General features: G+C 39.6%; 2 protein-coding genes across 5 annotated transcripts in view; one reads left to right on the forward strand and one right to left on the reverse strand.

The window, feature by feature from the left end:
- Positions 1 to 8,700, reverse strand: part of ESCO1 (establishment of sister chromatid cohesion N-acetyltransferase 1) — a 51,191-nt gene extending 42,491 nt beyond the window's left edge. For 2 of the 4 annotated variants that reach the window (XR_001603087.2, XM_087818994.1), the window contains exon 1: positions 8,288 to 8,700. The gene's annotated coding sequence lies outside the window, so the exon portion shown is untranslated. The remainder of the gene's footprint in view (positions 1 to 8,287) is intronic. The other 2 variants (XM_016211508.2, XM_087818993.1) reach the window with 1 other exon arrangement.
- Positions 8,701 to 16,212: 7,512 nt separating this feature from the next.
- On the forward strand, positions 16,213 to 26,883 carry SNRPD1 (small nuclear ribonucleoprotein D1 polypeptide). The gene is made up of 4 exons (XM_016211510.2): positions 16,213 to 16,335; positions 21,603 to 21,679; positions 24,009 to 24,200; positions 25,907 to 26,883. Exons 1-4 carry the CDS (start codon positions 16,322 to 16,324, stop codon positions 25,981 to 25,983), a joined length of 360 nt encoding a protein of 119 aa, XP_016066996.1. The 5' UTR covers positions 16,213 to 16,321; the 3' UTR covers positions 25,984 to 26,883.
- The last annotated feature ends 480 nt before the right edge of the window (positions 26,884 to 27,363 follow it).

The following is a 27,363-nucleotide window of genomic DNA, read 5'->3' on the forward strand; positions in this document are numbered from 1 at the left end:
ATATGGGATTATGTCTAGACTCTCAATTCTGTTCCACTAATCCATATGATCTTATGACAGTACCACAAAGTCTTGATTACTGTAGCTTTGTAATAAGTTTTTTAATTGAAGTACAACTGCCATGTCAATTGTACAACATAATGATTTGATGTTTTCATTGTGAAATAATCACCACAGTAAGTCTAGCTAACATCTGTCACCTTACAGTTATGAAAAATTCTTTTTTCTTGTACTGAGTGTTAGATGGGCCAGGTACAGAAGCCGCGTACAGAAACCCGGGTACATAAACTCACCAGGACAGTAAGCCCTGGATGCCTAGGAAGGGACGAAACTGGGAAAACAAGAACCTTGTCCCCAGGATAATCTATCCTCTTCTAGTATAACGCTCCTCAGGTGGTTCAGACCCCCTGAGAGTTCCCTCCCTAAAGATAACATCTAGGCCACAGCTGTATTTCAGCTCCAGGCCCAGAAATACAGCAAGACCAGACAAGTAGCACTGTGGCTGCCACAGACCAGATATATTGACTAATGATCCCCTGCCCTGGCAAGACCAATCAATGGAGATCCAACCCTGAAAGAGTACACCTGGAAAGCTGTTGAATATCCTATTAAGACCCTCCCTTGAGATCTCCCCTAAGATTTCCATCTGCAAGAAAGATAAATACACTCAGGAAAAAGGACTCAGCAGAAGTTCCCCACAAGGGAAGCACGTCAGCGCCATCTCCAACCCTCCAAGGGGACCCCACGAGACCTGCAACCAGGGAAGCAATGGGCAGCAGCAGCTCATCCCAGGCTTACCCCCTGAACTTGTCTCCAAGGCCCCCTTCTCTCTGACTTCTCAGTGAGCCAAAGCAGCCCAGCCTAGATTCTCCTGTTGCTTCTACTATGCTCTTCCTTGTTTCACTGTCCCAAGTACATTTTGCTGCCATCATGGACTCAATACCCATTGACTCAGTGCTGTGTAGCCCTTCTCGTTGGATATCCCCAACCCTATCCTTTTCCTTAAATAAATTCAATTTCTTTGTCCACCGTCTGAGGTGGCTATTTAGCCAACCCATGCACCACCGACCTTAACCTTTCAATGAGAACTTTTAAGATCTACTCTTAGCAATGGGCAGCGGCAGCTCATCCCAGATACAATTACTAACTATAGTCACCATGCTGTACATTACATCTCCATGACTTATTCTGTAACTGAAGTTTGTAGCTTATATAAGCTTCACCTTGTATCACCACTCTCCCACTCCAACTCTGGCAACCAATCGCTTCTCTGTATTTATGGGCTTGTTTTGTTATTGTTTTGAGGGTTTTTTTAGATTCCACATATGAGATCATATGATGTGTGTGATTTTAGAGAAAGATACAGGGTGATAGAAAGCTAGGTTTATCGTTGTTCATGTGGAAAATAATATAATAAATAATACAAGAATATCTGTTTCACCTCCTCACAACTGTAAACCTAACTTTGCCCCACCCTGTAGTTATTTGGTCTTCATCCTGGGTCCCAGCTCTCAAAATCCTTGGAATTTCCTAAGTGCTGAACTCATAAATGGTGTCTTCTGTTATGTTAATTAGGTGACTTTTGGAAAGTGCCAAAGGATGGGGGCTGGTTGCCACTAACTTCAACCAGGTGACCAGAGCGCTTTCAGTCTCACTCCATGAACATCTGGGGAGGAGACAGGGCTACAGTTTGAATCACTCACTAGTGGCAATGATTGGATCAAGCATTCATATGTAATGAAGCCTCCATAAAAACCCAAAAGGAAAGGGTTTAGAGTTTCTGGGTTGGTCAACACATGGAGACTTGGGGAAAGGTGCTTGAGAGGGCATACAAGCCCAGTGCCTTTGCCCCATACCTTGCCCTACGCACCTCCTCCATTTGGCTGAGTTACGTAAATGCTTTTATAACAGACCAGTGATATAGTAAGTAAAATGCTTCCCAGAGTTGTGTGAGCTGCTCTAGAAAATTAACTGAATCCAAGGAAGATGTTGTTGGGAACTTCTGATTTATAACCAATTGGATAGAAGTACAGTTCTTTGCAAGTGGCACTGAGTCAGAGGGGGTCATTGGAACCTCCAGTCTGTAGCTGGTCTGTCAGAAGTACAGGTTACAACCTGGGCTTGTAAATGGTGTCTGAAGTGTGTGTGTGTTGTAGTAGAGGGGAGGTTAAGATTGAATCCTTAACTTGTGGGATCTGATGCTATCTCCAGGTAGTATCAGAATTGAGTTGAACCATAGGACACTTTACTGGTGTCCGAAAATTGCTTGGTGTCATATCAGAAGCCCAACACACATACACAGACTTGCAGGCACAGAAATTGGGTCCAGGAACCTAATACAGTATTTGTCTTTCTCTAACTTGTTTCACTTAGCATAATGTCCTTCAGGTACATCTGAATTATGGCTTCATTCTTTTTTATGGCTGAATAATATTCTACTGTGTATATATGTACTGCATCTTCTTTATCCATTCATCCAATGATGGACACTGGTTTCCATATCTTAGCTATTGTAAATAATGCTGTAATGAACATGGGGGTACACATATCATTTTAAGTTAGTTATTTTCATTTTCTTTGGATAAATATGCAAAAGTGGATCTGCTGGGTCATATGGTAGTTCTATTTTTAATTTTCTGAGAAACCTCCCTACTGTTTTCCATAGTGGCTGCACTAATTTACATTCCTACCAACAGTATACAAGGGTTCCTTTTTCTCCAGTTCCTCGTCAACACTTATTTCTTATCTGTTTGTGTGAGGTGATATCTCATTGTGTTGATTTGCATTTCCCTGATGATTAGTGATGCTGAATATCTTGTCATGTACCTGTTGGCCATATAAATGCCTTCTTTGGGAGAATGTCTATTCAGATCTTCTGTCCATTTTTTAATTGGATTCTTTCAGCTATTTAGTTCTACAAGTTCTTCATATATTGTGGATATTAAACCCTTATCAGATATATCATTTACAAATATTTTCTCCCTTTCAGTAGGTTACCTTTTCATCTTCTTGATGGTTTCCTTTGCTATGCAGAAGCTGTTTAATTTGACATAGTCCCACCTGTTTTTTATTTCATTGCTTTTGCTTTTGGTGTCAGATTCAAAAAATCATTGCCAAGACTGTTATCAAGGAGCTTACCATCTATATTTTCTTGTAGGAGTTTTATGGTTTCAGGTCTTAGGTTCAAGTCTTTAATCTATTTTGAGTTTTTACGTATGGTATTAAGACAGGGGTCCAGTTTCATTGGTTAGCATGTGGCTTTCCACTTTTCACACCACCATTTATTGAAGAGACTGTCCTTTCCCCATTGTATATTCTTGGCTCCTTTTGTAGTTAGTTTTTTAATGAGGAAGTGTGAGTCCCTCAACTTTGTTACTCTTTTTCAAGATTTTTTGACTCTTCTGCATGAATTTTAAGTCCAGCTTGTCAATTTCTGCAAAAAAGTCAGCTAGGATTTTGACAGGGATTGCATAGAATCTGTAGATCAATGTGCAGAATATTGACATGTTAGTACCTTACACATGGATTTCATCTTTTCATTTATTTAGGTTATCTTTAAATTTTTAAGCAATTTTTTGTAATTTTCAGTGTCAAGCCTTGAACTTTTGTTAAATTTATTTCTAAGTACAGTAAGTCCTCACTTAACATCGTCAATAGGTTCTTTGACACATTAAACAAAACAACATAAATGAAACCAATTTTGTCAGACATAGGCTAATTGAAACATAAATGAAACCAATTTTGTCAGACATAGGCTAATTGACATAAAGAAGAGTTAAGTTCCTATGGCACCTCCATCAACATTATAACAAAACTACATTGAACGAAACACTATCAAGGACCAGCTGTACTTTATTCTTTTTTATTCTATTATAAATGGAACTCTTTTCTTAATTTCTTTTGGATGGTTCATGGGTACTATACAGAAAACTGATTTCTATACATTGACCTTATATCCTATAACCTTGTTGAATTCATTTATTAGTCCTAATAAGTTTTTTGTGGATACCTTAGGATCTTCTACATATAAGATCATGTCATCTGCAAATAGAAATAGTTTTTCTTTTATTCCTTTCCAATCTAGATGACTTTATTTCTTTTTCTTGCCTAATTGTCCTGGCTAGAATCTCCAGTACAATGCTGAATAAAAGTGGCAAGAACAGACATCCTTGTCTTGTTGCTGATCTCAGGGGGAAAGCCTTCAGTCTATGTAACTATATCTGTGTTATAAATAATAATATATGTCAGAAAGACTTTACTATCTGTAGGGGGAAAAATATAAGTTAAATTATATTTGCCTTTCTCTTAACCATCACTAAAGACGACACTATAGAAACATTTCCAAATATAAAGTCCTTAAACAGCTCCTGGCACAGCACAAGCACTTAAAATATTTACCTGAGTTACTCCTAGTTTCTATACTTAACTACCTGGCAACTCCATTTCCATATTATCATTATCCCTTTCAGCTTCAATAACTACATTAATTCCAACCTATTCAATTATTTATATTAAAGCAGTAGTTTTCTAAATGTGGTAAGGGACCCTAAGGATTCCAGAGACCCTTTCAGGGGGGCTCATTAGATCAAAATCATACATGGCTAAAAGATCAAAGAGAAGTGCAAAACATACCAATGAATTTTAATGTAACATTGTAAGAAAAAGTATATAGATATGGTTTCAGATTCCACATTGCAACTAACCTTTAAGAAATTACCACTTGTTGACATGGAAGCATAGATGAGACTGATGAATGTCAGAGGGATGGAGGAGGGCGGGTGGGTGGAGGGGGAGAGAGTAACCAAAGAATTTATATGCATATATACACAGCCCAAGGACATGGACAATGGTGGGGAGAGGGCCTGGGGAGGGGGAAGGAACGGGGTGGAACGGGTCATTGGGGAGAAAAAGGGACATCTGTAATATTTTAAACAATAATAAAATTTTTAAAAAAGAAAAAAAAAAAGAAATTACCACTTGTTGAATTGTTCTGAATCAGAGAGTATCACAATTATCTGAAAAGGTTATTAAAGTACTCCTCTATAATTTAACTTATATTTTTCCCCCTACAGATAGTACAATAACTATCAATAGATATAGCCCATATAAATAAAAGCTATTTGGAGTCCAACATAATTTTTTTTTTATTGATTGATTTTAAAGAAAGGAAGGGAAGGAGGGAAAGGGAGGGAGGGAGAGGGAGGGAGAGGGAGGGAGAGGGAGGGAGGGAAAGAGAAAGAAAGAAGCATCAATTTGATGTTCCACTTATATATTCATTGGTTGATTCTTGTATGTGCCCTGACAAGGGATCAAACCTACAACCTTGGTGGGCATATCAGGTCGACACTCTAACTGAGCTGCCAAGCCAAGGCATGGAGTCCTACATAATTTTTAAGAGTGCAAAGGGGTCCTGGCCAGTGCACTAAATGGTTAGAGCCTCAGCCCAAGGACCAAAAGGTCACAGGTTGGATTCCCGGTCAAAGGCACATACCTGGGTTGCAGATTCCATCCCCACACAGATGGGTGCGTGCAGGAATCAATGTCTCTCTCTCACATTGATGTTTTTGTCTCTCTGCCCTTCCCCTTCCCTCCCTGCCTCCTTCCCTTCCTAAAAATCAATGGAAAAAATATCCTTGGGTGAGTATTAACCAAAAAAAAAAAAAAAAAAAAAAAAAAAAGCAAGATATGGATACAACCAAAGTGTCCTGTGATAGAAGATTGGATGAAGATGCGGTACACGTACACAATGGAATACTACTCAGCCATAAGAAAGGATGAAATACCGCAATTTTCAACAACATGGATGGACCTTGAGAATATTATGCTAAGTGAAATAGTCAGAAAAAGCTAAGAACCGTATGATTTCACTCATATGTGGGATATAAAACTGAAACTTGTGGACGCAAACAGCAGTGTGGTGGCTGACAGAGGGAGGGAGTGGGAGGTAATGGGGGGGTCTTAATATATGGTGACGGGAGAAGATATGACTTTGGGTGCTGGGCACACAGTGCAATATACAGGTCTTGTAACACAGAAACCCACACCTGAAACCTGTATATTCATATTAACTATTGTCACCCCAATAAATTTAATTTTTTAAAAAAAAGAGTGCAAAGGGATCCTGACCAAAAAGTTTGAGAACCACTACATTAAAGTAATATTTAATACCCCATTTTTATTTATATCCTGAGTTAGCTGTGTGACTCACTTATGCAGCCATAAATATTTAAAGTAAGCTAAGGAAAATAAACAACATAAATTTTGCTTTTTTCAGATGTACTATAACCCAATTAAGAGTAAGATAAGGCTCCCTCAAAATAGAAAAGACAGGATGGTTGGATTAACAGAACGATGTATTTGCCAAAAGTACCTACAGTAATATAATGTAGCTATAATACAGAACTTGCTGCAGAGCCAAAGAACTTCCACTGTGGCAAAAAAAAAAAAAAAGATGCACAGAAAGCAAGTCTGGGACACAGTCCTTAAGTGAATTATCTATAGTAACAATTTTACTGGAGTTGGTTTCTAACCATTTAAACTTCTGACCACCTTCAGTAGAGGTTATTTAAAGAACTCTGTGAAACATAAATCTGCCAATAAAAGTCATGAAAAAATATTTATTTAAAAATCCATTATTTTGAATTATGCAATGCTAGTCGCCTTTATTATTACAATAAATACAATACACTGTCTTGTAATAAATTACCAAGCTAAAAAAGGCCATCCAGCAAAGGGGTTAATGGCATTTATTTATTAGGGTCCTTTTTCAGTTCTTCTGGAAACATAATTTATCTGTTTAAATGCCTAGCACAAAATCTTGTATGGGGCTGGTGTTAAAAAAATTACTGTTCACTACAGAATTAAAATGCTGATCAAAGAGGAATGAGAGCATATTTTCCTCAGCCAGGAATGATTAAAGTGGGCAGAAGCTCATACGCCAGGGCAAGTTTTCTTCTAAAAAGGGTACTTCCAAAGTCACACATCTGACCTAATGGGTATATAGAGTACCGCACTCTGTCTAAAAGGAGGAAGTGTCTGTGTTAGTTTTCTTATTTCCTCACATGCCGTAAGGCCTGAATTTGCAGTTTCCAAAGTAAGCCTTTTTAAGCACTTTTCATCCTATTCTCATAGCTAATTCCCATGGTGAGAATTTTCAAGTTTCTCAAATTAAAAAAAAGTTCCATTGGTGTTGGGGCTCTGTGTAAAACAGAAACTAAGGACCAAATCAGAAGAAGGGGTGAATAAAGCAAAATTCACTGTAACCAGAATGTTTTCAACTGACCAGTGTTTCAAAAAATTAATGTTTAGGTGGGAAAAACAAAACCCACATTCTACTGTTCCACTAAGTAGCATTCTTTTATTGGTTTCTACAAAAGCCAGTTACTTAATGAAATACGATTTGATAACAATATTTAAATACTGTGTGCTGCAATTACTTCCTGCTGAAAATATCCCATTTCAGCTAAGTGCCACAGAAAACAAGTTCTTCTCAAATCTCAAAGATTTAACTCCTTCTTCCTACCCCGCTGCGCCTCCCCTCCCTCCCGGAAAATACCATAGGTGCTAGGTTTTCAGAACTCCACCTTTAGAGGCGGTAGTGGGGGTGGGGTGGCAAGGAGGTTGGTAGTCCGGGATGGGAGAGCTCTCTAATTTTTGGACTTGCTATCCCATTCTGCCCTAGTAATACAAACCCCCGTTTGTCAAATCATTTTATGAATAATGATAAAAATCAAGAACCCAATTCCTTCCTGTTCGGATCTATCTAGATAAATTTCATTACAGCTCTCATTGCACCTATATTCACTCCAGGGGAGCTCTATCTGTGCCCAGACCCTCAAATCCAGCCCGAATTACTCTATGACCTTGGACCTGGGCCACCGCTCCCCTCCCTTCCAGGCTAAAGACAGTGAAACCAAGATCCCCACGTCCCGCCCCGCAGACTGCAAAGGCCTCACGGTTCAGGCTGGGTCAGCGGGGGGCGGCGGGGGCAGGGCAGGCAGCCGGAGAAACCGCAGCTCCGTGCTGGTTCAGGGGAAACGCCGCTAAGGAAAGCCGCCGGGGGCGGGAACGAGGCCCGGGGGCTACCTGCGAGTCAACGCCGACGCCGCCCCCGTAGTCGCAATGGCTGCACGCCACCTCGGGGCTCCGGAGCCCTAGCGGCCGCGTGGGGAGCCCCAGACCGTCCGGGTTCTCGGTCACGGCCCCTTATTACCCCTGACCGCCAAGCAGCAGCAGCAGCAGGTGATGCGGCGACTGGGCAGCCGAGGCGCGCAGGTTGTTTGCTTACCTCAGGCGACGGCGCGTCGGAGCCGCCCACTGCCTCTCAGGGGCTCCAGGAGCCGGGACGAGCGGAGTAGGAAGAGGTGTGCGAGGCAACGGGACACAAGGGTGGGACAGGAAGGGGGAGAGCCGTCCGGCTCTGGAGGGCGGCTGGCAAAGGGAAATGAGGACGCAGGCGGCGCGACAGCAGGCGGCAGGGACGGTCGGGACGCTCGTGTACCTTCCTCACTCCTGGCCGAGGGTCCTACGCGAGCCGGCAGACCGCCTCACATCCGGGTATCAAGAGACACTCTGCTGCTTCTGCCGCGACCGCCGCCTCCTCCGCGGCGCAGAAACGCCAAACTTCCGGCGACGACGGCGACGCCTCGCCCGTCAAATGGGAGTTACCTGCGACTGTCTTGGGCGCGCTTGCGCATCGCTCCTCCTCAGCCCGAACGGGCTCGGCTGACGTGCCCTAAAGACGAAGATGGCCGCCACGCTCGTTGCGTGTCACGCAGTTTTTCTCCCCGGCCAGACGGCGGGGCGTCGGGGAAAGGCGAGCCAGCGTCCACCCTGGGCGCAGGCGCGGTGGGAGGCCTCGCGTGCGCGCACCGCGGGTGGGCGCCTCCCGGGGAAGCAGCTGCTCCCCCTGGCGGTGGCCGCTTGCCCTACTCGGGGTCGCCTTTTGGAATAAAGCCACCCATGCCCCCAGCGGCGGTGGTTTGTGTTGGAAATACGTCGCCGCAGTTTCCTACGATAGTTGCAGGTAGTTCTCTGCGACTAATTCAAAAGGCTTTAATCTTCTAAATGGGCCAATGTAAAGAAAAGGGGAGATAATTGACCCTTCGCGCTCCTTTCCCTACGTTGCACCCCAGCGCCTCCAAAAAATGCCAGGCTTCGCCTTCTCCTTGCACACTTTTCTCCTTGTGGAGAGCACAAGAATCCCCAAGACACTGTAGAATATTCCAGTAGGTTTAGTCGTGGCGGGTGTTCAAACAAAGCTTTGGCTCTTCCAAGCCTCTAAAGATAGAATCAAGGTTCTATCACTAGGATTCGTGGTTCCCACGCTGCTTTTGAACACTTTTCTATGCTACTTTTTCCTTATTTGCAGAACTGTGAGGATGGATAAATCGGTAATCTTGCCTTTAAGAATCTGAAGAAAAGGTCCTAGGTGAGTTCTCTCCTTCCTGCCCTCCTTCGACACATTTGGGTTGAAACCCAGTACAACCCAAATGTGTTGTAGGTTTGTCAAGCCTGATGTTTTCTGACAACACTTCTTCCACAAAACTTTATCGAGCTGCTTGTCAGTTTAGTCTGGCGAGAGTCTGTGGTTTAAAAACAAAAACAAAAATTAGTTTGATGGGTGAAGCCATTGTCCACATCACCATACATTGTGTTACCTGGACGAAAAGGGGGCCTGTGCTAAACCTGACAAGCTTAGGGAATGCCTGCATGGTTGCCTTGCAAACTCAGACACCTAAAGTAACCCCGAAGGATAGTCTGAGATTAAAACTTTTTTAACTAAAAGCAGTCTATGGTGAGTAGCCACATCCTAAGGCAGTAATTTTCCCTAACAAAGGTTAATTTTCACCATAACGAAGCCTGTCTGTTTGTCTTTTTGCATCTGTGATAACATACCTGATTAACATGCCTTTGCAAAAACAAAGTAATTTCCCTCCCCCCTCCCCCCCCCCCCCACCATTCAAAGCATAGGAGACCACAAATACCCCTCATTGTTATCATGTTAATTGTTGGTTGTTAACTATCCTACACCCACCTAAGAAGTGTGTGTCTATAGCATTTTACCTTTTCATCCAATCCCGGAGATTTCCCCGCTTTGCTTTCTCCTGCTTCCCTAATCTATCACTAATGGATTTCATGTAACCCACTTTTGTCTCTTTTGATTGTAAAGTATAAAACAAAGTGCAAAACTGCCATTCTCTGGAGCATTATCTCAATCCGTAGAGATTCTGCTTCTTGGTATGTGTTGACAGGATGGCTCAAATAAACTCACAAAAAATTCTTCACGGGTTTGAATGTTTCCTACGTTAACATGTGAAAGTATAAAACAGTTTGCTTTTACAACAGGGTATTATAAAGTTCAAAGTTGCAAAGATACTAGTTCTTAATTGTTCCTACCACAGAAAATAATTGTGTGGCATGATAGATGTGCTGGTTACCGTGGTAATCATATTGCATTATATAAATATATCAAATCAACATGTTATATACCTTAAAATTACACATTTTAAATGTCAATTACATCTCAATAAAAATGCATTTAAAAGAATATTTTGCTTTTGCCTGGGTGGAATGGCTCAGTTCGTTGAGCATCATCCTGTACACATAAAGGTTGCTGGCTTGATTCCTAGTCAGGGCACATGCCTGGGTTGTCGTTCAGTCCCAGTTGGGGCACATATAGAAGGCAGCCAATCGATGCGTGTGTGTGTGTGTGTGTGTGTGTGTGTGTGTGTCTCTGTCCCCCTCCCCCTTCCTCTCTGTAAGCATGTCCTCAAGTGAGGATTTTAAAAAAATTTAAATATTTCACTTTTATGCAAAAAAGTAACTTTCTCAAGTATTATTCTTTATCATTTTAAAATATTTTCTTTCTAATCCTCACCTGAGGAAATGTTTTCCATTGCTTTTTCAGAGAGCGTGGAAGAGAGAAAAAGAGAGAAACATCGATGTTGGAAAGATACATTGATTGGTTGCCTCCCACATGTGTCTGCAACCAAGATACATGACCCTTGGCTGGAATCAAACTTGAGACCCTTAATTTGTGGGCCAATGCTCTAAACACTGAGGCCAAACTGGCTAGGGCTTAAAAGATATTTTTCACTTCAGATTCATTAATGCCAAAGGTCTCAATTTGTAGTTTGATTAAATCTTAATTATTCTGTAGTATTGTGTTTGACAAAATTTGTTTTGTCTTCCATCAATGGTTTTCTTTTAGAACTGTCTGTCTATGAACTTTAGAATTTGGTTCATTTGATTTGATTGTCTACGAAAAATTAATCATGATCAACTGAAAAATTATTTTGCTTGACTGAGCCTTCAAAAATTAGATAAGCTCGCAGTAAACTGACCCTGAAACCTGATAATGAATGGGTCTGGGCTGCCTGTCACTACTTGACCCAATTAAGCAGAAGCTGGATTGAATCCTACATGAGCATTTATTCCAGTGATGCCAGCAGCATGGGAGAGCAGCAGGATCCATCCATCCACATAAAATCTGCTCCACTGCCCCCCATAAGCCAGCTGCTTATATTGGGTAGAAGGACAAAGGTTACGTAGGAAAGTAGGAATTACAGGCATGGGGAAGTAGGCAAGGTATAATGCTAACAGGCTACAGGCAGTACTGGCTGGGAGTCAAAAAGGGTGGGTGCCTCTGGGACTCCATTATTTTGGGAACAAGGTTGTTAATCTTTCTGTGGTGACAGGCAATTCTTGGAAAAGGAGAATGGACCGCATTCCAAAGTTATCTGCCATGTTCCAGGGAGTACAACTCTCAGCCAGGTTAGAATGTGCTTTCTCTAATCACAGCAGAACAATCACAGTTAACAGAGCATGATTAATATTTCTTATAACTACAACTAGTCTCAACAATTCTATTTCTGCCACTAACAAGCCCAGTAAAAAGAGAAGCCTCAATTCCTAAGAGTTCCTGAGAAAGTCCTTGAGGAGAGCTCTGATCAGTTCATTTGCCATGTGCAAATGGTAAAAACAAATGCTGTGGCCTAGGTCTTGCATCTTGGTGCTTAATGTTATGGTTTTGTAAACTGTAATCGTCTTTTTCACAATCCCTGCACAAAGAACTGAAAGTCCCTACTTGTAAGTTCTCTTGCTAAACTCAAAATTGAAAATGTCATCTCCTAGATTTAAATTGTTTGTTTTCCTTCCTGACTTCAAACTGCCGAATGTACTTTTCTACTCTTGCTTATCATTAGAACATCTACTTCTAAAAACTAATAATGGAATAGTTACATTCCCCCACACGTAACATTCTCATTTCCTTGTTTCTTTTCTTTTTTATGACCAATCTAAATCCCTGTAACATGTAACCTCTGCTAACTCTCAGAAGGCAGGGTAGTCTACTTTCAGACCAACTCTCCTGCTAGAGGCAAATAAAGACTGTTTTTGTTGTTGCTTCACTCTTGTTGACTTTATTTCAGGACTCTTGACAGCTTTATAAGATGAAAGTAAAAATTCTATTAAAAAGTTGAAGGTAGAAAATAAAAACAGGAAACATATAACAATTTGGTATAAATCAACTGACAGTGACATTTTACTTTGCTATCTTCTGGGACACCCACCACTAACACATACAAGTGAAAATGTTGGCCTTGCATACTTGAGAAGGGATAAGTAGGTGTTAGCCAGATTAAAGAATTGAATGTACAAAAGTTTGGAGAGGAGAGTGAGTTTGATGAGTTCCTGGAACTTAAATACTACAATTCTATTGAGGGGAAAAGGGATTAAGAGGTAGACAGAGCTCAAAGTAGGAAGAGCCTTGAGGATAATAGAGAGGAGTACCCTGTGCTGAGGACTAGGGATACTGCAATGAATAATACACGCAAGGTCTTCCTCATGCAGCATGCTTTCTAATGGAGACATTCAGATATTTCACAAATATTTTAGGGCACATTGTGTGCAAGGCACTGTTCTAAATGATGGGAATGCAGAAGTGAACAGAACAGATAAAAATCCTTGCCTTCAGGTAGTTTACATTCTTGCATCAGACAATGAGTAAAATAATTAAATGCAAACAAGGAAATAAATAGGGTGATTAACAGAGCAGCACTGTCTAATCAAACTTTCTTTGAGGATGGAAATATTCTTTATCTGCACTGTCCAAAAGGATAACCATAACCACATATGGCTGTTGAGCACTTGATGTGACTTGTAAATGAGGAACTGAATTTTTAATTTTACTTAATTTAAATAGCCACAATTAGGCACTACTTTTAATCCAGGGGCTCATTAATATCATGGGTTTTGTTTTCTTAAAACTCTTTCTTAAGACTGGTTCTTCTCTTGTGGGGTTTCCAGTAACTACCTCTCCATTCACATCCAGAAGGAAAGATTATTCCTTGCAGAAGTCTGATTGATCAGTTTACATTCCAAATTCACTGTGAACAAGTAATAGAATGTGATTACTGACATAAGGGTAGAGTCAGCTTCCTTAGGATCACATGAACCACCAGGAGATTGGTTTTGAGAAGGCAACACACAAATGTTCATTACAGTCTTCCTAATCAATTGTGGGCAATGGACTGGGGCATCTTCATCAGCTGAAGGCATGTTAGTGTTTAAAAACCAAAATTCAACCAAGTAAATTTGAAGATCTAATTGGCTTTGTTAAGCAATTCATGAATCATGCAGCATCCCATTTAGCAACTAGAAGGGCACTGTACAAAGTGGAAGCAGGTTGGGGCAAGGGAGCTATTAGTTAAAGAAAAGAAGTTGGGGCATCATTGGGGGAAGAGAAGTAGAAAGGTTGTTAACATGTAGATTGCTTTTTTTTTTCCAGGGAGAATGGAGAGAGCCTAAGTGACAGACTGCTGGTGCTTGACCAGAAATCCCAGACTGATTATTAAGATTATGTTTCTGGGAGAGGCTGAAACTGCAATTATATCAGGTATTAAATCTAGGTTTTGTGTTATAGGCTATTAACACAAGTGACTCCATTGGGACCTACATTTTTTTGTTTTTTTAAAAAATATATCTATTGATTTCAGAGAGGGGAAGGGAGAGGGAGATAGAAACATCAATGATGAGAGCATCATCATTGATCAGCCGCCTCCTGCACGCCCTGACTGGGGATTGTACTACGATCTCCTGGATCCTAGGTCGATGCTCAACTGCCAAGCCATGCCCCACCAGGCAGGGGCCTATGTTTTGTTTTTTGGGTTTTTTTGCTTTATAATATGTTTTTATTGATTTCAGAGAGAGGAAGGAAGAGGGAGAGAGAGATAGAAACATCAATGAGTCACTGATTGGCTGCCTTCTGCACTCCCCCAACGTGGGTGTGTGCCCTGACCAGGAATCGAACCATGACCTACTGGTTCAAAGGTCAACACTAACCACTGAGCCATGTCGGTGGGCTGCTTTTGGGTGTTTTGTTTTTTTTTTTTAATCATCACCCAAGGATATTTTTTCCATTACTTTTCAGAGACAGTAGAAGGGGACAGAGAGAGAGAAACATCAAAGTGAGAGAAACACATGGACTGGTTGCCTCTGCACATGCCCTGACTGGGGCCAGGGATTGCGCCTACAACCCAGGAATGTGCCCTTGGCCGGAATCAAACCCAGGACCCTTCAGTCCCCAGGCTGCACTCTAATCACTGAGCCAAGATGACTAGGACTGGGCCTGTGTTTTTTTCTTTAACATTAGAAATGCAGATTTGAGACCTGACACCAACTGAATCAGAATTTTCATTCTAAAGTTTCATACTATGCACTGGGTCTTATGCACATTACATTTTTTTTGTTTTATTGTTTTTAATCCTCACCCAAGGATATGTTTTTATTGATTTTAAGAGAGAGAGAGGATGAGACAGAGAGGGAGGGAGGGGGAGAGAGAGAGAAACATCAATGTGAGAGAAACATCAGTGAGTTGCCCCCTGTATGCGCCCCAACTGGGGTTGAACCTGAAACCTAGGTATGCGCCCTGACCGGGGAATCAAACCCACCACTTTTTGGTGTACGGGATGATGTTCCAACCACTGAGCGACCCAGGCAGGGTTGCACATGAAAATTTGATGAGCATTACTTTACAACACCCATGAGTTTTGCTAAAGGACGAAGTCCAGGCTTGAAGATACAAATTAAAGCTGTGGTTTTGGAGGAGGTTGCCTAGGCTAAAGGAGAAAGTACCTATAAGGAGACTACCCCTAGGGTAAGCCCTGAAGCACACCAACATGTGATGGCTCAGTAGATGAGGCAGCTGCAACCAAAAAAGATCAGCTAGTGGGACAGGAATAAAACCAGGTGTGCGTGGCATCCTGGAAGCCCAACAAGAAAGGTGTTTCAAAAGGGGACTATCTGTGTTGAACGCTTCTGAGATGCTGAGTAAGATGAGGACAAACGTTGTCTTGGAGGTTTTCTAGAACCTTTAGAAAAGCAACTTCGGTGTAGTTTAAAGTGAATTAGAGGTGACAAAAACAAGCATAGACAGCTCATTCAAGAAGTTTTTCTGTGAAAGAAATCCGCAGTAGCTGGAGCTGCATCAGAGGAGAACTTCGTATGATGGAAAAAATCCAATGAAGAGGGGGAAATTGATGATTCAAATTAGAAGGGAATAACTGAAGGAGGGAAATTTTTAGGAAAACGAGAGATGGGATCAATACAAGAGGAATGTGCCTTTGAAAGGAGCAATAATACTTCCGTTGAAAGCAGAAGGATGGATTCTGTTTTCCCAAAGACGTAGGAAACAGGGATTTGGGAGAGAGACTTGGACTGTAAAAGGCTGGAGAGGAAGAGAAGAAAGAAGGTATTAAATAGTTTTTGAGCTCATTAGAGAAGCATAACACGATCTCTGAGCAGTGTAAGGTACCCTTTAGAAGCCTGTAGGCAGAATTTAAAGTGAAAATAACTAGCTAAATTGTGTGATTTTCTTCAGGTACATTAAGTAAATGCTGAATTTCTTGGCTCTATAGCAAAATTAGCGCAATCCCTTGGACTTCTCTCAGAACTTCCCTTCGCTCGTGGGTATATTTGGTGCTGCAGAATACAAGGTCGACTGCTGTGCCGGAGTGCCCACGAATTGAATTTAATCTCCTCAAATCTACCTCTAACGGGAAACGTCCTCCTAGAACATCCCTAAAAGCCCTCAGCAGTCGCAAGGCACACCCCCAGCCGCCAGGGGCCGCAGCGGCGCTCCTCGCGGCCGGAAGGGGGTGCGACGCAGCGTGGCCTCGGCGTTTCCGCCGTGCGTCTGCCGCGCTCCGCGCGCTCTTTACGTCGGAGGCCTGGGTGTAGGCGTTTCCGGCCATTCATACTGCGGTCCGGTGGCCCTCCGTTGTCGGTTTTTGTGCACTCTCGGACTGAAATCTCCGTTAGGATGAAGCTCGTGAGGTGAGGAGGTTACCAAACAGGGTGGGGACCGTGAAGGGACGTTTTGGGCCAGAAATGGGAAGCTGGGCTGCCCCACTTCCAGGAGGCGCGAAAGCCGCGTGCGCGGCCTGCTAACGGCCTCCGGCGCCCGCCGCTCCCGCCCTATCTTGGCCGCGCAGCCCCAGGCGCTGAGGCCTGGTATTTTAGACTGGGTCGCGCGGGGATTTCTCGTGTTTTCCAAGAGGTGGATGTAAAGGCCGAGCCCTTTCTTCTCACCCAATGTCTTAGGCCTTCCTTAAAGGTGCAGCTTTAGGCTTACAAGGCCTTGCTTTCGGTTATTTACCGACTTTCTAGTCTAGGTTACTTCTCCGGCGCACCTCGACCCTCATGAACCCGCAGGTCCGTGAGACGTGAAAGTTGCATGCCCTGTATAAGTAGTTTAAATTAATGTGCTTTAAAAAGAGCACTTAAAAGCTGCAGCGGGTTATCTAGGAAATAAGCCAGTTTCCAAAATGTTTTAAATCGGGTGGACTTCTGACATCATAAGTTCCTTTTTTTTTAAGTTTATTTTTTATACTCTCTAGACTTAATATAACTCAACCTACATTCCCCTTTAAAGTAGGACTTTAAGCCCTGGCTGGTGAGGCTCAGTTTGTTGGAGCGTTGTCTTTTACACCAAAAGGTGGCGGCGGCAGGTTCGAACCCGGTCGGAAGGCAACGGATGGAAGTTTCTCTCTAAAATCAATAAAAATAAAATAGGCCTTTGATTTGGGGTAAATCTCCCAACTTGGGGCAGAATCAGTTTCCATATTTGTGACTTACTACACGGATAATGGTATTTCTTACATTTTATTTCTTAATGGTTGGTTAAACTTACTGAAGACTTACTCGAGTAACTCATTTTACACTGTCTGCGAATAGGCTTGGTATTGGTGTTTTTCCTTGAGGCTGAGAACCTCAAGGTTTCTAATAACCAAGCCAGCAGTTGTAAATATTTAGCTAATTTATTGCCTATTGAGTCAAGGGTTGTTGATGTCGACCAGTTTTTGGGCACATGGTAATGGATTTTTTTTTTAAGGTAGAATCCCTGCCTTGTTAGAGCTTTCTGTTTTGTGGGGAAGACAGACAAGTAGATAATCTTCTAGTGTCTTTGAAATAACATATCAAACCCTTCAGGATGGAGTTTGTAGAGAAGGCATTTAAGGTTAACTTTTAGTCCATTTTTATTTGAATTATAGCTTTGGATAAAAAGGTCTCAGATTTTTAAGTATAATTTTGCATTTTCTCAATTCCTAGCAGCCTAAATCTACTTAGTTAAGTTTTATGTAATACTTTTTTGTTGTTTTTATTGACTTCAGAGACAAAGAGGGAGGGGGAGAGAGATAGAAACATCAATGGTGAGAGTCACTGATCCACTGTCTCCTGTAGTCGCCCCGCTGGGGTTCGAGCCCGCAACCTGGGCATGTGCCCCTGATCTCCTGGATCATAGGTTCAGTGCTCAGCTGCTGAGCCACACCTGCCAGGCAATACTTTTTGAAATTAGTTTGTCTCATTTAAAGATGTCCATGTTGTGACATTTTTCTTGTAAATTTTAATGACTGTTTTGAATCCTATCCTATGTCTTAGAATATAGAAACAAAATTTCTTCTTACTGGAGAATGTATTTTTCACCAAGAAAATAGGTGTTTGTCTAACTGGTTTGCATTTTTGGCACTATCTTCCTTATCTTACTGTTACCCTAGCCAAAAACCTGGGAGTCTTGACTTCTTCCTCTCTTGATAGTCCTGATATCTGATAAACTGGGCATTTTTATCTACCCGATAGAAGTATCTCTCACTATTGATTTTTCTTTGGTGTTTGAACTCAGTGTGGGTTTGAATACTGAAAGACACCATGTTATCTGAATATTTGAAGTTTCAGTAGGTAGAAAAGAATTTAGATAGTAAAAGATTCATCAGAAAATAATTCCAACCTATTTGGTTTCTAGGCTCTGATTATTCTGTTTGTTTCTCATGCCCATAATACCCTCCCTTCTCCCATTCCAGTTGCCACCACTGTTCACCCCATTTTTTTTCTCTTGAGGTAAATATCTCACAATGAAATTTAGTGTGCATTTCCCGATTTTCAAAAATGTATGCACCTGTGTAACACAAACCCCTTTTAAGATATGGAACATTACCAAAGCCTTAGTTCCCATAAACCCTTCCTGGTCAGTTTCTGGTAACCTATATACACTACTCTAGCCTACCTGATCAGGGCACTCCACTTCATTGATGAAAACACTTCAGTAGCTCTCATTAGGGAATTCTTTGACAGAGCTTGGAGACTCTGTGAAAGTTCCTCCCTAACTCTTACCTACTCATTTTCTTGGACTTAATATTTCATTGGTAGTACCTATAATTTCTCAACTTTGTACTCTTTCTTACCACCATATTTTTGCTCTTATTTCTTTTTGCTGCATATTTCCAACTTTTCAGATGCCTTACCACAAGTCTTCTAAGATCTCATTCCTTCCTACCCATTGTTATTTGCCTCCACATAAAAACCTATGTATGCCTCCACTGGGTTTTCTAATTTAGTTACTTTAAAAAAAATCTTTTGTGTTCTTCCTACTAGAGTTTGAGCTTGTTGGAGCCTAGTCTTAACTTCCAAAAATGATTTGACAGAATTTATATAAAAGTAAAAATTATTGAGTGGTTTGGTCAAAGTAAAAGATGTTTTTTAAACCCCATAACTTTATAATGGAAGTAAACTATTAGGTGAGAATTCTAGGCTAATATATTATACGTGATTATTAAATTTAGAGCTTGGCTAAAGAATTCTTGTTTCATGAAATAAAGCATTATCAATGGAGAGACTTTCATTTTTTTCATTTATTTTTGTTAATCTTCACCCAAGGATATTTTTTCCATTTATTTTTTTTAGAATGGAAGGGAGGTGGGGAGAGAGGTATTCATTGGCTACCTCCTGCACCCACCCAATGACTGGCACGGGGAAATCAAACCCATGACCCTTCGGTTCTAGGGCCGATGCTCTAACCACTGTGACGGTGGCATGGCCAAGAGACTTCTTGACAGCAAACAGGAAAAGGGATTCAACACATCAGTCTTTATACGAGAACAGACCAAGTAATTTCCCCTTTTTTGATGGCTGTCTGTACCACTAAAAAAATGGTAGTTTAAGGCCGGCTTCTCTTTAATCATTGAAACATTCAGCCAACTGTTATTCAGTGCCTGTTACATCCAGGATTAGATTCAAGATCATAAACCTTACCCTCAACAGCAGTCTAGTAGGGGAGAGAGTTAATCCTACATGTATAAGAAATTGTGAATGTGAACTTCATATTAGATCTTATTGTGCGATTATTGTTTATTTTTCTAGGTGTGATTGTGGTATTATGGTTATGTGGGAAAATGTCCTCATTAAAGAATGCATGCTGAAGTGCCTGCAATTTATTTTCAGATGATTTGGTGAAAGTGTAAGTTGTGTGTGTAGGAGGGACACACAAATGGCAATATTTCAATAATTTGTCGGCCCTTCAGCATTTCTTTCTCTGCAGTATTTCATAACAAAAGTTGGGGGGAGAACGAAAGACTAGATGAAGTGTACTAAATAGAAAATTAGATGAAAATAAGAGACAATCTTGGGATGGAAAACATCTTTCTAAACAAATTACATACCTAAGAAGGATTCACAAATTTAGCAATATAAAATGAAGAAAAAAAAAAATTATGTGACTAAAGGAAACCACAAACAAATTTGAATGACTGTGGTAAACTGGTAGAAAATAAAAGAAAAATTATACCTAATTGGAAATGTGTGAATAAGTAATTCACAAAAGAAATTAAAATTTCCCATATTTATGGAAAGATATTCAACCTCACAACTAATAGAAAAGAGCAGATTGCCTTTTTTCCCTATCAAATTGACCAAAAAAAAAATTTAGAACAGTGGTAACAATCGGTGTTGGTGAGGATTAGCATAAATGGATTTGTGATAGATAGCTATCTATATGTGTATATATACATACAAACACAGTATATGGAAATGTCTCTAATATAAACTGCTAAATGAGAACTACAAGTTAGAGAAGTCATTAAAGTATAGCCCAGTTATGTAAAAAACAAATTTTATGTATATGCTTTGAGTTCATATAAAATGGTCTTGAAGAATATACTCACAAACATGAAGGGAGGTTAGAAAGGACTTTTACTTTATTATGTATATAAAATAACCGTGTAATCTTTTCCTACCAATTATAACTTATTATTTTTCTTTCATTATTGAGATAGAATTGACATAAGTACGGTGTAAGTTTAAGGTGTACAGCATAATGACTTGATTTAAATATATTTCAAAATGATTACCACAGTAAGTTTAGTAACATCCATCATCTTGTATAGATACCAAAAAAAAGTTTTTTCCTTGTGATGAGAACTTTTAAGATCTGCTTTCTAAGCAATTTTTTTTTTTTTTTTTTTTTTTTTTTTTTTTAATTTTGTGAGTTTATTTGAGCCAAACTGTCGACAATTGCCAGGAAGTAAAATCTCAATGCAATGAGATAATGCTCCAGAGAATGGCAGTTTTGCACCTTATTTTATACATTATAATCAAAAGAAAAGATGCAAGTGGATTACATGAAATTCATTGCTGATGGATTAGAGAAGTGAGAAAAGACAAAGGGGAAACCTCTAGGATTAGATAAAAAATAAAATGATATATCTTTTACGTAGATGGGTACAGGATAGTTAATAATAAACAATTAACACGATAAATAACAATAGTCTCTGCTCTGGTGCCTTGGTTGTTCCCTAAGGGGTCTGGAAAAAGGGAAGTTACCCTGACCTTCCAAAGGTATGTTATCATGGATGCAAAAGTCTAAGCAACTTTAAATATACCACATATCAGTGTTAACTATAGTGCATGTTGTACGTTACATCCCCAATGTTTATATTATAACTAGAAGTTTGTACCTTTTGACCACCCTCATATAATTTCTTGATTTCAATTTTGTGGCTTATGACTTCGGGATCTGTATGCATGGATGCTGTACAGTGGTTTAGAGAATCAGAAATGTCCAAATGACCATGTCAGTTATTATGCTCCTTCATAAATGTTATGGTTTTAATTCAGGGAAAGCTGAAATTGTTATGCAGATTATTAATAGGAATTGATGTGGATAGCATCTAAGCAGATTTTCAACAATTAGAAATTTCATCCTTTGACTTAATAAACACTTAAAAATTTTAAAGGTGAAAATTTTCATTTTATTCCTATTTTCTTTATAGATTTTTGATGAAATTGAGTCACGAAACTGTAACCATCGAATTAAAGAATGGAACACAGGTTCATGGAACAATCACAGGTATGGAGGTTGGACTGCTTTATAACACTTTCCCCCCATCTCTTCTACCTACAGGCCAGAATTATTTTTTGGTTCCTTAATGAACATTTCTTGTAGTAGGGATCTCACTCTTTATGTCTGAATTATTTCATTGATCTTAGATCAGCCTCACCTTAAGTACTTACGCTAACACCAAACTGGGTTCCCCAGGTTTTCCTATGCGTGACGCCTGTTTTTCTACTTTTATGCCTTTCATGCTTTTGTCTGTGTGTGTCCTTTTGCCTGGAATGTTGAATCTTCCAAGATACATTTTGTTGCTTTTATTAGAATTTTGTGTCCCCTGTTAGGTTGTAAAGACGTTAAAGATAGAGGATGGGTTCCCATATCTGATTATCTTGGTAAAAATTTATGTGGGAGATGGAAAGGGCGCAGTAAGGAACTATAATTTTACATTACTTTTTTGTTATGTGTTTAACTCTTTGCTATAATGATAGTGTGTGTGTAGTTTTATATTGAAGGCCACTGATTTTTCACTCATAGTAGGAGTGCTGCTACTCCCCCCCGTTGCAAAATTTCAAAAGAACTGATAAGCCAATGGAAGAAAATACTATCTTGGAATGTGGTCCCACTCTCTTAAATATTTAAATAGTAAATTTATAAATAATATTTTAACGCATAGATCAAGAATCTGAGTAAATCGAAAGAAATATACAGTATTAAACTGATATTATTTGTGAGTGTACTAGAACTTTGCAACACCAGTTGCTATGAAAGGAAATCAGTACAGTGTAAGGTTTTGATACAATCTGTGACCATATCTGAGGAAGTGTAATTGCCATTATGTTAAAATCCTATAAACTGATTAGTCTGCTTTCCCCTGAGATCTGTTCGTTTTAGGAACTCAAAATCTAGTGATGGAAGATGCGCGCGCGCGCACACACACAAAAATAATGTAATGCAAGGTTTGCCTAACATATAGTAGGTACTTAATAAATGATGTGGGGAGGGGGGTAGTTCAAGTAAGTTGGGAGAGCAAAATCTAGTAAAAAAATCTAATTCCCTCCTCCACTGACAACCACCATTACAAGCTTCTTAAATCCTTTATGAATATATCTTTTAGTCCTCATAGTAGGGATGATCATACTATTTACCTATAGGGATTTTGAGGATTTATTAAAATGTCTTTGAATTCAGTTCCTGGAACATAGAGCTTATAGTATAAATATTACTTTTTTTCCCTTCCGTTAAAGGATCAAGGTTCCCAAGGAGATGGAAAGTCTCAAAAGTATGTTAATTTTAGGAAGGGAGAAGACCTCTTCTCTGACTGGAAGGAGGGAGGAAAATATTAGTAATAAGATTAGTAAATTTGAGGTGGATACTGGGAAAGTTGAGAGAATTCATGTTTTTTGGCTTTAACTTTCTAAGGTTAGACATTACCTAGATCTTTAGTTATCCTGTTTGTTCAGATGTATTGGCAAGGGCTTCAAGAATTGGGTATTTCTGCTGTCATTTCGTATAGTTGTCCTAGAAAACCTTGCTTTTATTTTGTAAAATCTCATACTAAAACTAATGACTTAATGGAAAAAGTTTGAGGCAGACCACTCCAAACCTGTGCAACTTGGTAATCAAAGTATTAACAAAAATAGTAATGCTCTTTTTTTTAAAAATATATCTTTATTGATTTCAGAGAGAGGAAAGGAGAGGGGGAGAGAGAGAGAGAAACATCAGTGATGAGAGAGTCATTGATTGGCTGCCTCCTGCATGATGCTGACTGGGAATCGAGCCCGCAACCTGGGCATGTGCCCTGACCAGGAATTGAACCCTGATCGCTTGGATCCTAGGTTGACGCTCAACCGCTGAGCCACGTCCGGCCAGGCAGTAATGCTCATTTTTTAAAACAGTTAAAAATATATGTTAAATTTTTAGTAATAAAAAATAGTCCTGTGCATACAGGACTTTATTCTTAAACATGAAGATAGCTTGGTGGAATGGGGTGTAAGGAAGTTATGGAGACAATTGGAGAACCCTGCAATAAGCATTGCCTGAGGCTATGAGGATACATGGGAACAGTGGGAATAGGCATGTGTTCTAGGTAGGGTCTCTCCATGGCTGCTGCATTCACTTCTGTAAGGATATCTAACATGGTAGAGAAAATCTCTATAAAGGTAAGTCTTCTGGTTTATACTGGCAATATCCCTTCATTTACCAGTTTACATAATTATGTCATAGATACTTGTACTTTTGCAGAACAATACTCTTTTGTAATACGGTATACACTGTGACTTGATATATTAGTTGGCTGGTTGCCTTTCTTATTGTGCTAATAATTGCCCTCTTTTTCCCCCTCTAGGTGTAGATGTCAGCATGAATACTCATCTTAAAGCTGTGAAAATGACTCTGAAGAACCGAGAACCCGTACAACTGGAAACACTGAGTATCCGAGGAAATAACATTCGATATTTTATTCTGCCAGACAGCTTACCTCTGGATACACTACTTGTGGATGTTGAACCGAAGGTGAAATCTAAGAAAAGGGAAGCTGGTAAGTTTGAAGGATTATAAACGTTTTTGTGAATGTATTTATACCCTAATCCATTATTCAAAATACAAACATTGCAAACAACTGAGGGTTTTTTGGTTTGTTTGTTTTTATTGCCTATACTTGCCATGAATGCATTTATTATAATAGTATTTGTTGTTACTGGTGGTGTTATTAAAAACACTGATGCCATTCTTACTTCCTATACCTTTATGCATGCATGGCCTTGTCTCCCACCCTGTAAACACTTTGGAAGATTTGGAGATTGGCTCTTTATTCCTGTTATTCTGAAATTTCTTAATGACTTGGCATAGGATCTTTGCTTGTTCTCCCTTTTTTTTTTCCTTGCATTTTGTTCTGGGTATTTGGTAGGCCCTTTATCTGAAAAATACTGGATAGGATAGTAAATAGTAGGGCATTAATTGTAGTTTTGGGAGTGGGCTTTTGTTTTTTAAGTTTTATTCTATACTTGGCATTGTTTTCTCTGGTTTCTCTTTTTATTTGGTCTTTACATTGAAGGCTTTACTTAATTATCTTGTTCTTTGACCATCTGTTATTTAATGAGGACCCAAAAAGAGAAATTCTGGGAAGAGAGGCTGGGCTCCTCAGTTGGTGGGTATAATTGTAGGGTGGTTCAGAAGTGAGTTGGCCTCTTTACTGAAGAGACCTAAATTTTAATATATGGAAGTCTTTTCTGGAGCTGGTTTTCTCACAAGAAGATTCCAATCACCTACTATGGGAGACATATGCCTGATAGCCAGCATTATAAGAGCAGGGAGGAGAAAGGCGCTGGGTGTTTTGTTGATGGCCACTTAATATAAAAATTTTTAGACTTTTTTCCTTCTACCCACGCTAGAAAATAATACCTTTCAACTACTGTTTTCTCTGCCTTTTTTTTTTTTTCAGTCCTTATGGGTGTATACCATTTTTATTCCTTTTCTATCATGAATATCATGATTAGTGTTTCAGAAGGAATTAAAGATGTGTGGTTAATCTGTCCTGTTTTAACAGAAGTCCTAGACTTACTGTATTGCTTTGAATAGTAAAACTGAAAATAATAGGTAGAAATTTAGAATGTGACTGACTTAACTCCATGGCAGAACTTTTTAAAATAGCTGTCCAAAGATGAAATTAGTTCATTTGGATATGAGTTTTTGGTCACTGATTTTCAAGTAAAGTTAGGATTACCAGGTGATAGAGATATTGCTATATGGGTTAAAGTACTAGGTTATGCTTGGATCAAATGACTTAAGTTTCTGAAGAGTCAGGAGGTTGTTACTTGATACAATACATTTTTAAACTTTCTTGGCTTTGAACTAACTTGTTTGGATTCTATTCAGTAACAGAAGGTCTGGCACATGGTGTTCATGTTCTGTTCCATTGATACATCTCTTCCATCTTGTATGAGGTTCACATCATTTGCATTTCATTTTGTGGCAAATTTGAGACATGATACAAAGAAAAATATTTTAAAATTTGATGAATTTCTCAGTCAATATATTCGAACAAACAGATATTACAATAAGGTGTCTTTGTAGGCTAGCAGTGCTTGGTTCTGCATGATAATGTATTGGGAGGGGTGACTCAAGGTTACATTTGAGAGAAACCAAGTTAAAGCGTTTTTTTTTTACTATAGATGCTGTTTGTGGTTGCCAGGTAACATCAGGACAGAAGAGAATTTACCTTGCCTTGTTTTTCTTTTTTCCCAGTTGCAGGAAGAGGCCGAGGAAGAGGAAGAGGAAGAGGACGTGGCCGGGGCAGAGGAAGAGGGGGTCCTAGGCGATAATGTCTCTCAAGATTACTGTTTCAAAATGATATGTGATTTGGGATATTTTTTGTACAGGTTTTGTTTGTTTATGTCAGTTTTTAATAAACATAAATGTAGGCCAGCTGTCTATTGACTATATCACATTTAGTTTTAATAGTTCATATATATTCATGATATTAATACAGTGAGAGCTGAGCATTATTACATGGCAGTCCCAGAATTCAATTGGTAGATCAGGCTTTTAATTTTTTTAACTAAAATAGTTCACACACCTTTTACATCACGTGCACTGAATATGCATTTTGTTTGTTTTGCTTCAACTCCATTCTGTGAAACCTACCTACAGGTGAAATGGGTTTTGTTTGTTACTTCAGAAGCTGAAGTCCTATGGAATGGGGTCTAAAATTCATTCTCCTTTCCTGAGTTTTATTCCATGGAGACTTAGGTACTTAGTAAAAGGTGATAGTCATCTTCTAATTCAGGACTCATTGATTTTGTTGATAGTTTTGTTTGGTTTTTGTTTTATTTTTTCCGTAGTTTCTCAATAGAATATACTTTTCCATTCCCCTGACTTGAAACTTCAGATAATGTTCACTAGGTTATCAGTTGTAAGCAGTGTTGAAATGTGTTAATGTGGAATGTACCTGTCAGTGGCTCCCTTATCAAGACCTTTTACAAGGAGTCCTTAAAGAACAAAAGGGAAAAAGACCTGTTTTACTTGTTTTGTCTGATAACAAAACTGGATTCTTCCCCGTAGTTAATAAAGCTCTTTAAAAATTGTTTTAATTGGTTAAGCTTAGAGATAAATACCTGTCAGCATATACAGTTCTTTGTAAAGCTTACTACCATTTGTTTATATGCTAAGGGAAAAAAACCTAACTGAGGATTGGGAAGAATTAAGTCTGTATTTTTACTTAATTATGCTGTGGAGTTTTGTTTTTTAAATGAGCAAATTGTCTGCAAAGATCTAAAAGGGTGTTAGGCCATGTAAGAGGGTTATGTAAATTGAGAGAGAGCAAGAACATTTGTGTGTGGTATGTGTATGTGTGTCTCAATCCTTTCCATCTACTGATCTGTTGGTGTTCCTATTATTTGAACTTGGGCAGAAGGCAAGGAAGCCCAATGGTACAGCAAGGTGGAGAGGAGATTTAAAGGGAGCAAACGAGACCTGGCACAAGTGAACAAACATAAGTTGATTCCTGTCCTCATAGACTTTATAGGCTAAAAGAGAAGGAAAGTTATATAACATTGATAACATAACTGCAAGTTGTGACAACTCTGATAAAGAGTATTTCATACTATCTTGTCTATTTTAAAAGCAGTTTGTATTGACTTCCCATTTTAAGTCATATGCCAATGTAATATCAAAGGTATTAACCTGTTTTGTTTTGTGAGTTT

The sequence above is a fragment of the Miniopterus natalensis genome, chromosome 7 (genome assembly GCF_054644295.1).
Source record: "Miniopterus natalensis isolate mMinNat1 chromosome 7, mMinNat1.hap1, whole genome shotgun sequence".
NCBI classification, from domain to species: Eukaryota; Metazoa; Chordata; class Mammalia; order Chiroptera; family Miniopteridae; genus Miniopterus; species Miniopterus natalensis.

Coding starts and splice junctions, on each gene's coding strand:
- SNRPD1 (XM_016211510.2), top strand. Junction 21,680..24,008: donor GGTTCATGGAACAATCACAG/GTATGGAGGTTG, acceptor TTCCCCCTCTAG/GTGTAGATGTCAGCATGAAT. Junction 24,201..25,906: donor ATCTAAGAAAAGGGAAGCTG/GTAAGTTTGAAG, acceptor CTTTTTTCCCAG/TTGCAGGAAGAGGCCGAGGA.